We start from the raw sequence: 14,437 nt of genomic DNA, 5'->3' as shown, positions 1-14,437 counted from the left end.
CCCTGACCATTGGGCCATAATGCCTTTAAGTCCGAGTTCCTCTTTCTATCTGTGCTGTGCTGCCATTGTCCCACAGTACTTCCCATTTCATTCACAATGTACAAGATAGTTCTCAATTCTAAAGCAAAGGCTAATCCCAGTTTTCCATGATGAGAGGTGACTCCCCTTCACCTTCACCTTTCATACCAAAAGCCCAAGCTGTGTGGATAAGATTAAAAAATCACAAACAAGAGGATTATTAAAAATTTAACTCTATATCATATTTATTATCAATCCACAGGATAATTTGATTGCTACATGAGCTCATAAAAGCTATTTCACCTTTACAAAATTAAAAAAATGTGCCACAAGGATGTAATAACTGCTGATAACCCACCAAGAACTGAATCTTAAAATTATAAATTTGCTGTAGAAAAGATTAAAAAAACAATTAGATTCACTTTAGAATTTTACTTTGAATAAAATATTCCCCTGTATAAAAAATAAAAAAGCTTGCTCTGGTTAGAATTAGAGTATTTTTTTCTTCTTGAAATCTGGGAATTTGCATAATATCTCTGTAATATTTTTCTTCCTATTGTACCACGCGGCATTCAAGCATAGCAGATTAGAAACAAACACGAGAAAAGCAGTCTTACAATGTGTGAAATCCATATAGGAAGGTTTACTTTCCTTTTCTTTCCCTACTTCTCAAGACTTGTTAGCAAGACTAACCTGGGAAAAGAATAAAGATGGGAGGGAGCTTTGAATGTGCCATTAATTAGAGCAAGGTAATAAAAGGCCTTTTCGTAAGTGCTTTTTAGTAAGGTGCAGAAGCAGACTGCAACGTTGCTAGTACTGCACTATATACATATTCACAATAGATTTTGTTATTTAAAAAAAAATTCCAGCTAGTTCACATTTTCTCTTCCATTCTGAGGCTTTCAGTTCCATCACAGCCTTGACTGCAAGAAGTGCAGCAACACCACTTCCCTTGTGGTGGTTGGTCCTCTTATGAAGTACTGGAACTTATATAAGTGGGCCAAAGTTCTGTTTTTCCTATGCAGTAACTGTGGAAATCCATCTGGTTTCAGGTACACATACTGATGGCTGGAGTCCTGAGTTAAAAAGCTCCAGTACTGGAGTTGGACACACAATGTTCTATATTGTCAAGGCTCACCCTTAGATTTGTCTAATGTGCGTCAGAGTTGCACCTCTTCTAGAGAAACAAACAACCCAAAACTAAAGAGACACAGTCAGAGGCTTAGCAGCTCTTGACTCTCGACTGGGTGATGTCTGATGTTTTCTTGATGACACTAGCCCGTGTCTCATGGTCTGGCCTGCTGCTGCTGGCAGAAGCTGAAGACACTACTTGTGGGAGAGGGATAGCTGGGAAGGGGGGCCAGGAGCTGTTGTAAGGCAGTGGGGAGCTTTCTTCTTTGATGGTGACCTGGAGGTCAGGCTTGTTGGAAGTCACAAAGGTAGCCATACTGGGAAGAATATGAGAAGTGTTCCTCATACCCAGATTGCTCAGATACTGTTTGCCTTCAATGTTTTTCTTTTGCCACTGAAGCCGACCCTGAAAAGAAAAAGACCGTCAAGTGAATGTGATTTTGTAAACTACTCCTGCTAATATAACTGATATAGAGGCTGCTCTTCTCTCTTTCAGTCAGGCCCTAAATTGCATTACAGTGTTGTAGCCAAATAAAGGACCACATACTAAGGAATGGCCACTGAAACCTGTGCTTTTAGCCTTTTATGCGTGACCTTGTGATTTCTCCTCCCTCCAGAGTCCCACTCTCATAAGTCTAGATGTTCCTTTGCATAACTTACTCTGCTAATGGAAAACAGAGGCCATATTCTCAGTTATTCTGGAAAAATGGGTACAGGGACAAGGAACTCTGAGCTTCAAAGTGCAAAATTTCTCCCAGTTGGTTCCCTCCTCCTTGGAACAGGCAAGGGTTTCAGCACCTGAATCCAGGGGAAGTTTGGTCACCCACAGAAGTCAAGCGCCTAATCAGATCTCTCTCCTTAGCCAGCATAGAATAGAATCCAGCAGCTGTTAAAGTTGCTAGCATTATTCTTTCATGGGTTAGCCACTCTGATATCTATGAGGCCTGTAGGCGATCACGCCAGAGAGCATCTGCTCCATCCCCTAATGCATGCAGAACATCAGTGCACACCTAGGAAGGGAATTCTGTGAGACTAGGGAGCAGGGTAATCTTACTATAGAACTAGTGCTACACCCCGCACTGGGAAGCAAGTAGAGGCATTTCTCATTCCCAGGTTGTTCAGACTGTCCTAGGGGAGTTTGCTGAGTTTTGTTCTCCTCTGCCTGCACCAGCAGGATGGAAAATACGGCCCACTAGATCAGCAATGTTTTAGGGTCACTTTCCTTATTCATGCCCTACTAAAGCCAATCCTCCTTCTGGCAGCAAGTAGCAGCTCAGCTGTACTCCAGCACACTACCCTGCAAGGTGCTATTTTTACATCCTTAGAGAATTTTCACTTCTTTTTATGGTATTAAATGTCATTAGCTGGGAAAGTGCTCCCCCCAAGCTTCCCTCTCTCTCCAGGAGGATGAGAGATGAAGAGCTTATTTAATGTTAAAGTATGTACACTGAGAGCAGAGTTAATATTGCTGCTCATTTTTTACTTCATAACAGCATTCTCCCACCAAAGGAATTCCAACTTTTTTTTTTTTTTTTTTAAACAAAGCAAGAAAAGGACCTTGCAGGGAAGTCTTTCATGAATATGAAGCTGGAATCCTGAAGCCAAATTTTAGCTTTGTCTCTAACATACATATGTATTTTTATGTCCAATTACATGATCTACACATATAAAGCTGAGATTCACATGCACAAATAGATGTGCATGCATCTATTCAGCAGGTGCAAAATTAGAGGCTGGAAATGAAAATTGTTCCATGGGTTCTGTTAGGTCACAAGCAATAGCTCCACACAATATTTGGTGGTTATATATTATTTTCTTTGATTTCTTTTTATTCAAAGCATGAGGACAGACTTGTCAGGAAAGCTCACATGCACATATTTGTAAGAGTCTCTCCATCATCAATAGCCATTTCCTGCTATTGTGTGATCCCAGACAACATACAAGAAAATCTAAACAAGGCTGCTCGCAACCAAGATAAGATACTAAGCTACCCAGAAAGCACTGAGCCATAACACACATGCATGCACAAAGCACCTCTGTTGCTTTACTCTGCATAAAGAAATGTGTTTGTTTCCACAGTTGACTTCTCTCCAAAGCACATATTTGATTTTCCTATAAAAATTAGTTTACTTCTAATTTTGAGAGATCATGAAGTTGGGTTTTTTTGTTTTTGTTTTTTGAAATAGGCATCAACTTAATCTACAAGCATCTGAACATTTGTCTCCATACAGCCCTCTCTCCACTATTAAAATTAATACTGTCCGAGTAGAAGTGTATTTTGATGGGGGCAATGGGAAAGAACCTCCACAAGTGTCACTTTAGTAGTTGAAGAATGTCTCCTGAGCACTATAAAACCAAGTGCTTACCTCTGCATTTTCTTCATCACTGGGAATGCTGTCTGTCGTTTCACTTTCTGTTGGACAAAACGGAAATAAAAATGAAAGTGGGCATCATTCTACCTAAAGTATCAAAATCCACCTAAACAGACAATATCCACTGCTAAGAAACAGGTCACTATAACCTCTTCTAGAGCCAGCAAAGATTAAAAGAAACACCCAAATAAATAAATTAAATAAACAGTACAACAGCCTTCATTCCCTGTCATGCATGAGTTGACTCCAGACTTGTAACATGAGGCCTATATAAATAGCAGCTTGCTGAACCTGTGAGTGCCTGAACAGAGTAAAACAAAAAGGTTAACATGATAAACAAACCAGTGCACTTAAAACAAGGAAACAGACTACACTAGATGTAGGAAATGTTAAAGAGAAGCAGATGCACAAGGAGCTTAGCCTTATGGGCAAAAGGAGAGACTTAATTTTTCCTTCTCCACCATGTTTGCTACCTAGAATAGTATTTTATAGCGTGGCTAAAATGTTGCAGTCAAAGCCCTTTCCTTTGCTTTATCAAAGCAACACTATTCACAACCGCACCCAAAGAGAGATAAAAATGCTTTCTTTTGATAATGTCTATCTAAACTTTCAGCCTCAAGGACTAGTCTTCTGTAACATGTTTTGTTACTGCTACTATCAAATTTGTTCTCATTTACTTTCATTTCATCCTTCTCTTGCTCTTAATATCCCACCCTGAGCCCCTCCATCACTGAATAGCCACACACATCCCTTTCGATCCCTACAACCACTGTACCTTCCTTGCCCCCACCTATGATCATCCTCTTGATCACTGCACTGCCACATACACACACCCATCAGCCCCCCAAGCACTGCACCTCTATACACAAGCGTGCACACACACCCTCTCCTCACCCCCTAACCACTGCACCTCCACCCACACACATACCCCTCTCCTCGCCCCCCCACCCACTGCACTTCGAGACACACACACACACACACACCCCCGACATAATCCCACCAACCACTGCACCTTCACACACATATACCCCTCCCATACTTCCCCTGAGCACTGTACCCTGACATGTCTCTTATCTCCCGCCCCCACACACACAGTGCCTCCACCTCCACACTTCTAATCACATCTGTGTTCCTGTCTCCTAACCCAAATGCACACACTTAACTGAGTGGGGGGGAGTGGGCCATAGACCCTCCTCTGTGTCACATATAGTGCTAAGCAAATAGATGGGATCATTACATTCTGGAAATGTCACTTTATTGCAGCACCTATCCACACATGAGAGTTATGTAACAGCTGAATAGTTATTCTGATAAGGATTAGGACTTTGCAGTTTCACATATGCTGACCTGGATAAACAGAGTTGCGGCAAGGTGTTTTTGCCAATTACGCCAAACTACAAGCTAGGATGGGAAAGGGAAGGCAGGAGAGCAATCTTTATAGAAGACGAGGACACAATTTGAGAACAACATGGACAGAAGGAATTCACATGCAGACACGAAACAGATACTCCGATGTACAGAAATGTGTGGTAATAAAGAATTTTGTACTGCAAACAAGAAGGAATCAGTCCTCAATGTTTATATATTATCAAAATCTGAGCAAGAGACAGTTCCAGCACTGACAAGGGCAGAAGGTCACTGGGATGCAAAAAATCTAAAGGAAAGAGAGGCTGCAAGACTATTTGAATTATTATCAACAAGATGAGGTAAGCAAAGAATGAGGCTAGCAAGTAAACGCAATAATAGGTGTTGTTAGCTTGAACAGCTTCAAAAAGGAGGTAGATAAGATTTTGCAAGAAAACATTTGTGTACTTCAGACCACATTTTGGTAGCAACGATAAAATAATTGTTATTATGGTAAGTCACTGCATAATGAGGTGGCCTTCTCACACCATGCATTATTGCACATTGGATATGTCTGATGCATCCCTTGTGCATTACTCTGCCACACCATGCTATTGCAAGGTCCAAAACAAATCTGAGACTCTTGAACGGTTGTACCATTCGGATTTCCACAGTGCAAAGTGGGAAGTGAGATTATCCTATGAATTTCAGGATTGGTGGCAGCCCTTACATATCCTGTCCTCCTATCCTGTGAATCATTTGTATGCTTAAAAATAGTCCTGGACCAGATCCTTGTCTGCTGCCATGAAATGCACTCATGAAGTAGAAAGATGGCATTGAGTTACCTTTGTGCTTAGCCAAGCCTGAACTAGCTGTGAACCAGGCTGATCCCTGAGCTTGGACTTAGAGCATCCCAAAGACTCCCACAATGCCAGTACAATAGCAGAGAATCAGCAATGCATAGGGACACCACAACTGCGCCTCATTTTCCCCATGCATGCCCCGAATGCTGGGCCAGGGAGGGTAGCATAAAAGCCATTACACAAACACTGGAAGATATGCCTACACGTGCGTGATCCTCCCATGGTCAGCTATGCTGGCTATTGAGCTGCTTCATGACAATGGAGTGGTGCAAAGCAGATGCCACACATCCCAAGATCTAGTTCCATATATTTTATATGTACTCAAATTATTTATTCAGTTCTTTGGCTGAGGTTAAGAGAAGCATTTTTGTCATGTTCAGTTATACAGGGAGAGTTGTGCAAGAAGCATTTGACAGACAAATGTTTCTACGGCCTGATTAGTAATACATTTTATAACATCCTCTTCCCAAAGCCCATCTGAAGCTCTGGCCATTACAGACTAACCACAGTGGCCATGATGATCATATATCAGCATGTGACAGACCAATGCTGGAGGCGATTCCAAGAGAACATGAACATTCACCCTGACATTAAGATAAAAATATTTTCTATAAAAATGTGTCTGGAACTAATTTGCCTAATGGTTGAAAGATAAAGCCACAGAGAGAGTAATGAGTCACACCCAGACCAATGTAATATTAATGACTGTTTTAAAGGACAAACATTTCTGCTTCTACCCATGCCCTCCGAAGGCTTGTAAGCTCATTGACAACAGTGCAAAAATGAAGGACATGTTGTGTGTCAGACTGTTGCCACCTTTCAAGTATGTTTAGATCAATAATTGTCCAGCTTTGCCATTCTGCTGACCTCTGCAACAAAGACAGCCTCCCCTCTGAAACTCTCAATTCCACACTTGCACAGTGATATTATCATCAGCTGAAGTGCATAGAGAGAGGCCCCAGCCCCTTTGTGCTAGACACTGTGCAAACATATAGCAAAGAGACAGTCCCCACCCCAAAGAGTTTAGGCCCAGATATTTAAAGTTATATTGGTGCCTAAATCCCATTGATTTCAATGGGAGTTAAGCACCCAAATACCTTTGAGGATGTGGGCCCCAGTGTCAGAGTAGCTACAGCGTTCAGTTTTGTGGCCCATCTCTCAATTCTCCACCCTCTCTATCTGTTCAGAGGCTCCATGAACTATAACTTTAGACCCACTGAGCAAAAGTACTAGTGGAATGTTGGCAATGTATCTCCATGCACACCCAAAGAGACTATGAAATACTCTAATAGATTTCCTTAGTCTAGTATTTGCTTTAGGCACCTTAGAAACTAAAGCTTTCAAATGTGCCTTCAGATTTATCAAATTGTACATTTTTAAATGATTACTGATAACTAACTACATTTTAATATTTTGGTTGATTAAAATAATAATGAAATGTAGTTTAGACTATTCAGGGGTAGGTTCTGCTAGCCCGTCTCACCTTTCTCCAGGAATTGTTTTATTGAAGCCACTTGTGGAACAAGCTTCTATTCACATAAGTAAGGCTAGCAGTGTTTGGCTCTTTGTTCCCTGTAATTGCTACATGGGACAATCCCTGGGACAATTAGTAAATGTGAACGACATGGAAACAGTAAATGGACAAAATATACTGTATATACAACTTTCTTGCTTTACAGGACGATAAATGCTAAAGAAAACTGGAGTGGACAGTGGGAGATACAACATGTAACAACAAAATTGTGCAGGGAGAGAAGGGGAAAAGAAAAACAGGCCATTATGCCTCCCAAGCCTCTTAAAATAGGATTCATCTGTAAACCAATGATAGCGACTAATCAAGGGAAATCGTGAGATGAAGAGCAAATGCAATAACTCTAAAATCAACTTCAGTGACATAGGCAGCAATAGTAAAATAACGCTGTCAACTGAAATTTGGGCCGGTGTTTACATATTGTAAAAACAAGCTTTTATAAAAGGTAGAAATGTTTTCATATTGAAAATATCCAATGAAAACAGTTGTTTTTAAACAAACCTTCCCCATCAGCATTTAAAGCCCCCAAACTGCAGCACTAAGAATCTGAAAGTGATATTAAAATGTCAACAAAGTGAAACTAACTTCATTGATTTTCAGTTGAAGCTGAGAGAAATACCAAAAAAAACGCAAAAAACACCTGTATAAATAATGGCAGAAACACTGGATTTTTAACTCTTTCACCTTTTACAATCAAAGGTGTTATAGGGAAAGACATTTGCTTGCAGCATTAGGAGACAAAGTGGGTGAGGTAATATCTTTTATTGGACGAACTTCTGTTGGTGAGAGAGACAAGTTTTCAGTTTACACAGAGCTCTTCCTCAGGTCTGGGAAAGGAACTCAGAGTCATAGCTAAATACAAGTTCAAACAGATGCATCAGTAGTTAGCACTTATGCTAAGGGACCATTCACGTTGAAGTGGCCCATCAGGCGCAGGCAATGTAAGGCACGCGTGCCAAAGGCGGCACGCAAACTGATTTTCAGTGGCACTCTCAATGCCCGGGTCCTGGCCACCAGTCTGGGGGGCTCTGCATTTTAAATTTAATTTTAAATGAAGTTTCTTAAACATTTTAAAAACCTTAGTTACTTTACATACAACAACAGTTTAGTTATATATTATAGACTTAGAGAAAGAGACTTTCTAAAAATGTTAAAATGTACTACTGGCACGCAAAACCTTAAATTAGAGTGAATAAATGAAGACTCGGCACATCACTTCTGAAAGGTTGCTGACCCGTTTTAAATTGACACTGTCTCTCTAATAAAAGATCTGCATCCCTAAGTGATTTTGCACCCATAAAGGTTTACTGAATTGGCACTTATGTTTCCCTCTTAAGATAGATGTTGCTTTCTGGCTTCCCAGTGTGAAATTAGGGAAGATACTTGGAAGTATTAGAACTCAAGTCCAAAAAAATGACCAGCAAAGTATGTTTCAGAATCTCCATCAACTATCCTATGGTACAAAGCAAAGAAACCATGCACCACCTCCCCAACTATGGTATTTGCCTAATTGCTTAGGCCTATGTAACATTCCAGCACTACCCTGTGAGCTCTCCTGAATCTTGTGAAAGTTCTTTTGAGGAATGACTTACCTGCATAGGAGGAGACTGGGGAGATCTGCAGAGGGTACAGCTGACTCATGCTGAGGGGCTGCTCATCACACTCTGTTGTCACCTCTACTACTTGGCAAACATCAGGAGGATTAGCAACTATCACCTGCTCCTCTGTACTGCCATCAAGGTGGGGCTGTCCTACAACTCCATATGAGAAGGAAGAAATAGGTTATTGCAAGACTCCCTGATTTGTCAGACACATTGAACTGTTGCATTAGTACAGGGGTGGGCAAACTTTGGCCCATGGGCCGAATCCGGCCCGTGAGTTGTCTTAAGTCGGCCCGTGAGCTCCCACTGGGGAGTGGGGTCTGGGGCCTGCCCCACTCCAGTGCTCCAGCCGGGGAGCAGGGTCGGGGGCTGCTCCATGCAGCTCCCAGAAGCTGCAGCATGGCCCCGCTCCAGCGTTCCAACCAGGGAGCAGAGTAGAGGACCACTCCACGTGGCTCCCAGAAGCCATGGCATAGCCACGCTCCGGCACTCCAGCCAGGGCACAGGGTCGGGGGCCGCACCACGCGGCTCCCAGCAGCTGTGGCATGGTCCTTCCCCGCCCCTCAGCTCCTACATGCTTCAATGGCCCCCTCCAGCACTCCAAAAGGAGCTGCAGGGGTGGTGTCTGCAGATGGGGCAGTGTGCAGAGCCGCCAGGCTGCACCGCCACATAGGAGATGGAGAAGGGACATGCCGCTGCTTCTGGGAGCCGCTTGAGGTAAGCACTGCTTGGTGCCTGCACCCCCTGAGCCTCTCCCCACGCCCCAACCCCCTGTCCCAGCCCTGATCCCCCTCCCACCCTCCAAACCCCTAGATCCCAGCCCAGAGCACTCTCTTGCACCCCAAACCCCTCATCCCCAGCCTCACCCCAGAGCTCACACCCCTAGTCAGAGCCTGCACCCCTTTCTGAATCCTACTCCCCCACCCCAGCCCGGAGCCCCCTCCCACACCATGAACTCCTCATTTCTGGCCCCACCCCAGAGCCTGCACCCCCAACCAGAGCCCTCATCCCCTCCTGTACCCCAACCCCAATTTTGAGCATTCATGGCCCACCATACAATTTCTATTCCCAGATGTGGCCCCCAGGCCAAGAAGTTTGCCCACCCCTGCATTAATAGCTAAATTGTGGTCTTCTCACTCCATCCCTGACTGTTTCTAACAAGGCTTCTAAGGAAATTTTGGTTGATGTTTTCAGTCTCTAACACCTTCAAAGCTGCCTCCTTCCTTTCTAGTTGTCACCACTGGAAATGCTTAAGCAGATCAGTAAGTGTGGCCCCCAGCCAGAGGTAGCCCACAGTTCCACAATGCAGCCTGTAGCTATGTTAATCTTTAGTACAGAAATAAGGCCTTACCAGAGTATACAGGGCTCCATCTTCATCAGAACATTACTTGCTAGAATCAGTGATTACTGTGTGCTGCACTTCTGTATTAATGGTGATGTGTAGCTGCAGTACAACCCTCTTAATGTAAGTCAGATGCAGCACCTGGCAAGTTGTCAATGCTTTGTGGACTTTGGATGCCCTGATACACATCAGGTAATGTAAGGCACAGTGGTTCAAAACTCATTTACAGACAGTGGCCCAAATAATCCCTGGGTAATTCTACTGACTTCAGTGGTTTTAAACAGGGAATGAATCTGGCCGAGTTTCTCCTAGAGGCAGGGACTTCTTGCCATCCCCTGCAATACCAACTGCCATATGTAAAAAGCAATGTCGAGCTGTCAGCCTCTAAGCACCAGGGTCGGTGACTGAAATGTATTTCATGATCTCTGCACTGCAATTTGGTTAAATATTAACAAAGGAATTTCCCACTTCGGCAGGTAAATGCTGCTCCACACCTTGGTTAGAAAAAGCTCCATTTTTTTACTCTCTACAAAGTTGAGGCAGCCTGTAATATTCTGCAAGTTCTTCATCCAAGGATCCCAAAACACTTTACAGACATTAGGTAAGCCACACAACACAGCGGTGAGACAACTTAATATTTTTATACCTGTTTTACAGATGAGTAAACTAAGGTACCCAGAGGTTAACTGACAGTGAAACAAAGGTAAAAGCCAGGAAGAAAACCCTGAAATTCCAGTTACATGTTCAACCCACAGATAGACAAATACTTGCTCTACAACTTCTTTATCTCAACAATATAATCATAAAACAATTACACTAATAAAATGCATCCTCTGTCTACTAAATAGAGGGAGCATTATATTGTAGAGAGCACATCCGCAGTATGTGGTCTGCCCCCCGCTACACGAGGAAAGGTTTTTAAAATTAACAGGGATTCCGGCACTGATGTGAAATACATTTGCTAAGCAGAAGTTGTGCACAAATATAAATCTAAAATAAGCAGCAGGTGACAAAAAGCTCAGAGTTAGACCTAGTCTCGTGAGTGTTCCTCAGAATTCACAATAATCAAAGACAAGAGAAAATTATGTTCTATCTTCATTTGAATATAGCAGGTCAAAACTCCTTACTCAGGCAAAAGTCTCATGGATTTCAATGGGAGTTTTGTTGCGCTGCAGGATTTGGTTCAGAGTGATTTGTAAGTAGTGATATACTGTTATACCGAAGGATTATAAAATGATGGATTGCTTTGCCTGTTTTAACGGATAGGAATTGCCATACTGGATCTGATCAACTGTTCCTGTAGTCTGGTATTTTGTCTCTGACAATGGCCAATATCGGATGCTTCAAAACAAGTTAAAAAGTAACCACAACATATGTAGAAAATTAGACAATATTGTAACAGGAGGGATGCAGGGGAGACATTTCTTCTAGCCCCAAACTCATGCCAAGATTATATACTGATGTATGACAGACTTAGTCATTCTTCTCAGAGGTGACATAACTGCAGATGCTATTCTTATTAGCAAAAGCATTAAACAAGAAAAACTAAAGCAGCATTTTTTCCCAGTTAAAATAACTGCATATAATTTTGTTCTGTAAAATGACAAGTAGCTAATCTGGAAACCTCCCGAGACCAGTATTTTATGAAGCAATCCCAGCAAACAAAACTTTAAATAGACATTGACTAGGCTCTTTAAAAGGAGCCTGATTTAGAATTCCTACCACTTTGCTCCAGATACTTATTTCCACTGTAAACAACATTCCTCCTGGTTCTGCAGCAAGCTCTCCATAAGAGCAGAGAGGGGGAAAAAACATCCCATGTTCATTATCAGTGTGAAAGCACTGTATTGTGCAATGCTGTCTTATTAAGAACACTCTGCCTTGATGGCCTTATCTTTCTCTTCAGTACCTGGACAATTCTTACTCAACCCCGAGAGAGAAATTCAGTGCTCATCAGCAAAAATACTGGGAGCTTGGACAAAATGCCATGGGCTTAGCCTCAGCTGCACCATCGCCCTCTTTCCCATCCCCTCCCCGGCACACACAGGATGAATCTATTCTGCCTCTCTCTCTCTCTTTTTTTTTTTCTTCCTGTTTGTGTTGAAAAACTCCTTGGAATAGTAAATAAGGATTTCCCTGTTTGCTGCCTATCCGAATTACACGGCCTAGATAATTAAACTAGAAAGCACTCACACAAACAGGATGCTCTCAATTATAGACCAAATCCCAATTGCCTTATTCGTGAAATAAAGATTACTCACATGAGTGAAGGGAGCAGGATTTGGCCCTAGGTATTCCTGCTATGAATGATGTATACCTGGCAACAATGGCAAAAATAAAGCCCTACAACATTTGGGTTCGCTTCTGTCTGCCTGAGTAAAAAACGGTAACTCACCTTTGTAACTGTTGTTTTTTGAGATGTGTTGCTCATATCCATTCCAATTAGGCACAAACACAACTAATTGGAATCGATATGAGCAAGCACTCGAAGAACTTTCCTTATTTTTATTATGGCACATAGACCAGACTGTATTAGTGCCACACTAGTCTTTTCCTATGAACTACTGAGAACCTCTTATCAGTGCAGAGTGTATTTAACTTCCAGTGAAGTTAAATGGGAGTTGAAAGCACTCAGTACTTCCCAAGCCTAGTCCAAATCCATAGTCCACTGAAGTCAGTCTTTCTTTTGACTTAACGGGGATCAGGCTCAATATGCCCCCAAAAGGGTTTAAATTGTCCATTGTTTGATTTATAGTTTTCTAAATAAAGCAAAAATGTATAGTTTCTTCCCACTGGCTCCACACCAACTTTGGGGTATTTTAGATTTCAATTTTGCGCTTGGGTATGACTTACTTGGGAAATATGTTTCATTACAGCGCTGGAATTCCTCCAAGGCTAATTTTAAGACCCTCTGTAATAGAAGGAGTAGAAATCTAAACATGCTCACAAAAAACACAGTGCAATTAAATGTACTGCTCCCTGGAGAGCAGAAGCACCCATAAATTTTCCATCCAGAAAAGTCTCTCAGTGAAAAAGCCTACAACTTAGCCTGCAAAATAAATGTGACAAAAAACAAGTCATTGCAACTAAACCCTATCATCTTTGCACAGAGAAAGTTAACGTATTTTCAAACACTTCATCTTGTACAGAAAAAAATAGACATTCTAGGCCAAGTGGTGATTGGATTTCATTTCACTCTAACAATAAGTACAGCCAAAGAGCTGTCAAAACATAACCCAACTTACATTGCTAAGAACCAATTATTCACATTTCACTCTGTCGGCTAACTCCTAACGCACCAGTTTTAAATGCAGTTTTCATTCATCGTCGCTGTTGATGCTTAAAATAATCTGAGTCACATCACATTTAACCCTTTAATATATATTTTTAAATTACCACCAAAATAGCAACCTGTCAAAAGCCCTTCAAGCCATCTTGGAATCATGAGAACTTTCAACTTCGATGCCCCAATGTTACTGTTCACTGTGTACTGGCTAAAATATCAACCTAGCTGTGGAATGCTGTATGTGGTTCTCTCTGGAGTTGGTTAATGTCAGGAAAGGCCACCAAAGGGATGAGAAATACTTTTTCCCCCCTCAGGAGATGAGCTTGTTGCTCCCAACCCCTGCTAGCCTTAGAGCAAGGGACTGAGCTAGAGACCTGAACTCACATCCTGGGTTTGTGGCAAACCTTTAGATCACACACGTGGTCCTGTGAAGCATGTTTTATAACTTTGGCAAACTCCAAAATGTAACATACTGTTGCTAGAGTCAGCTTCCTGCAGTCATATGTGCTATTCTGATACCATCTATGTCATGAACGGGAGTTTAAAGTCTAAAGACACATGCATACTGGTTTACCACTTGTGAAAAGTATGCACTGGAAGCACTTACCTACAATGTTCACAGTACTGTCAACTTCACTTTTTATAGTGGAGGGTAGGAAGTAGTCGGAAGAGACCTCAGTTATTCCATTAGTCACTGCAAAAGATGACTCAACTGGTTCTTGCTAGAATGAAAACAGTGGAGTTGTGTCAGATTTAGTTTTGGTTTATTTTAGGAACTTTGACTTTATTCCCTATTCATCTCTTTGTGCCAAGATCACAACATAGCAAATCAGTTTCTGCCTGTCGCATACCCACTGTCCCCAGGTAGAAGCAGGATGAAGATCAATACTTAAGTTCTCCAAAAGGAGGCCAGAGATAACGGCATTTTCATGCCTTCTCCATTTAAACT

The 14,437-nt window shown here is 42.0% G+C and overlaps 1 protein-coding gene across 6 annotated transcripts in view; it reads right to left on the bottom strand.

The window, feature by feature from the left end:
- Window positions 1-245: 245 nt before the first annotated feature.
- Window positions 246-14,437, bottom strand: part of IRF2 (interferon regulatory factor 2) — a 63,336-nt gene continuing 49,144 nt past the window's right edge. For 5 of the 6 annotated variants that reach the window (XM_030563055.1, XM_030563059.1, XM_030563053.1 and 2 more), the window contains 4 exons: window positions 14,096-14,210; window positions 8,852-9,016; window positions 3,516-3,562; window positions 246-1,555 (listed from right to left, as the gene is read on the bottom strand). In XM_030563055.1, the coding sequence (XP_030418915.1) occupies window positions 1,241-1,555; window positions 3,516-3,562; window positions 8,852-9,016; window positions 14,096-14,210 (642 nt within the window). In that variant the 3' untranslated portion in view covers window positions 246-1,240. The remainder of the gene's footprint in view (window positions 1,556-3,515; window positions 3,563-8,851; window positions 9,017-14,095; window positions 14,211-14,437) is intronic. The other variant, XM_030563054.1, reaches the window with a different exon arrangement.

This window comes from Gopherus evgoodei, chromosome 5 (genome assembly GCF_007399415.2).
Source record: "Gopherus evgoodei ecotype Sinaloan lineage chromosome 5, rGopEvg1_v1.p, whole genome shotgun sequence".
NCBI lineage: Eukaryota > Metazoa > Chordata > Testudines > Testudinidae > Gopherus > Gopherus evgoodei.
The sequence above is the reverse complement of the archived record's forward strand: the minus strand, read 5'-3'. Positions and strand labels throughout refer to the sequence as shown.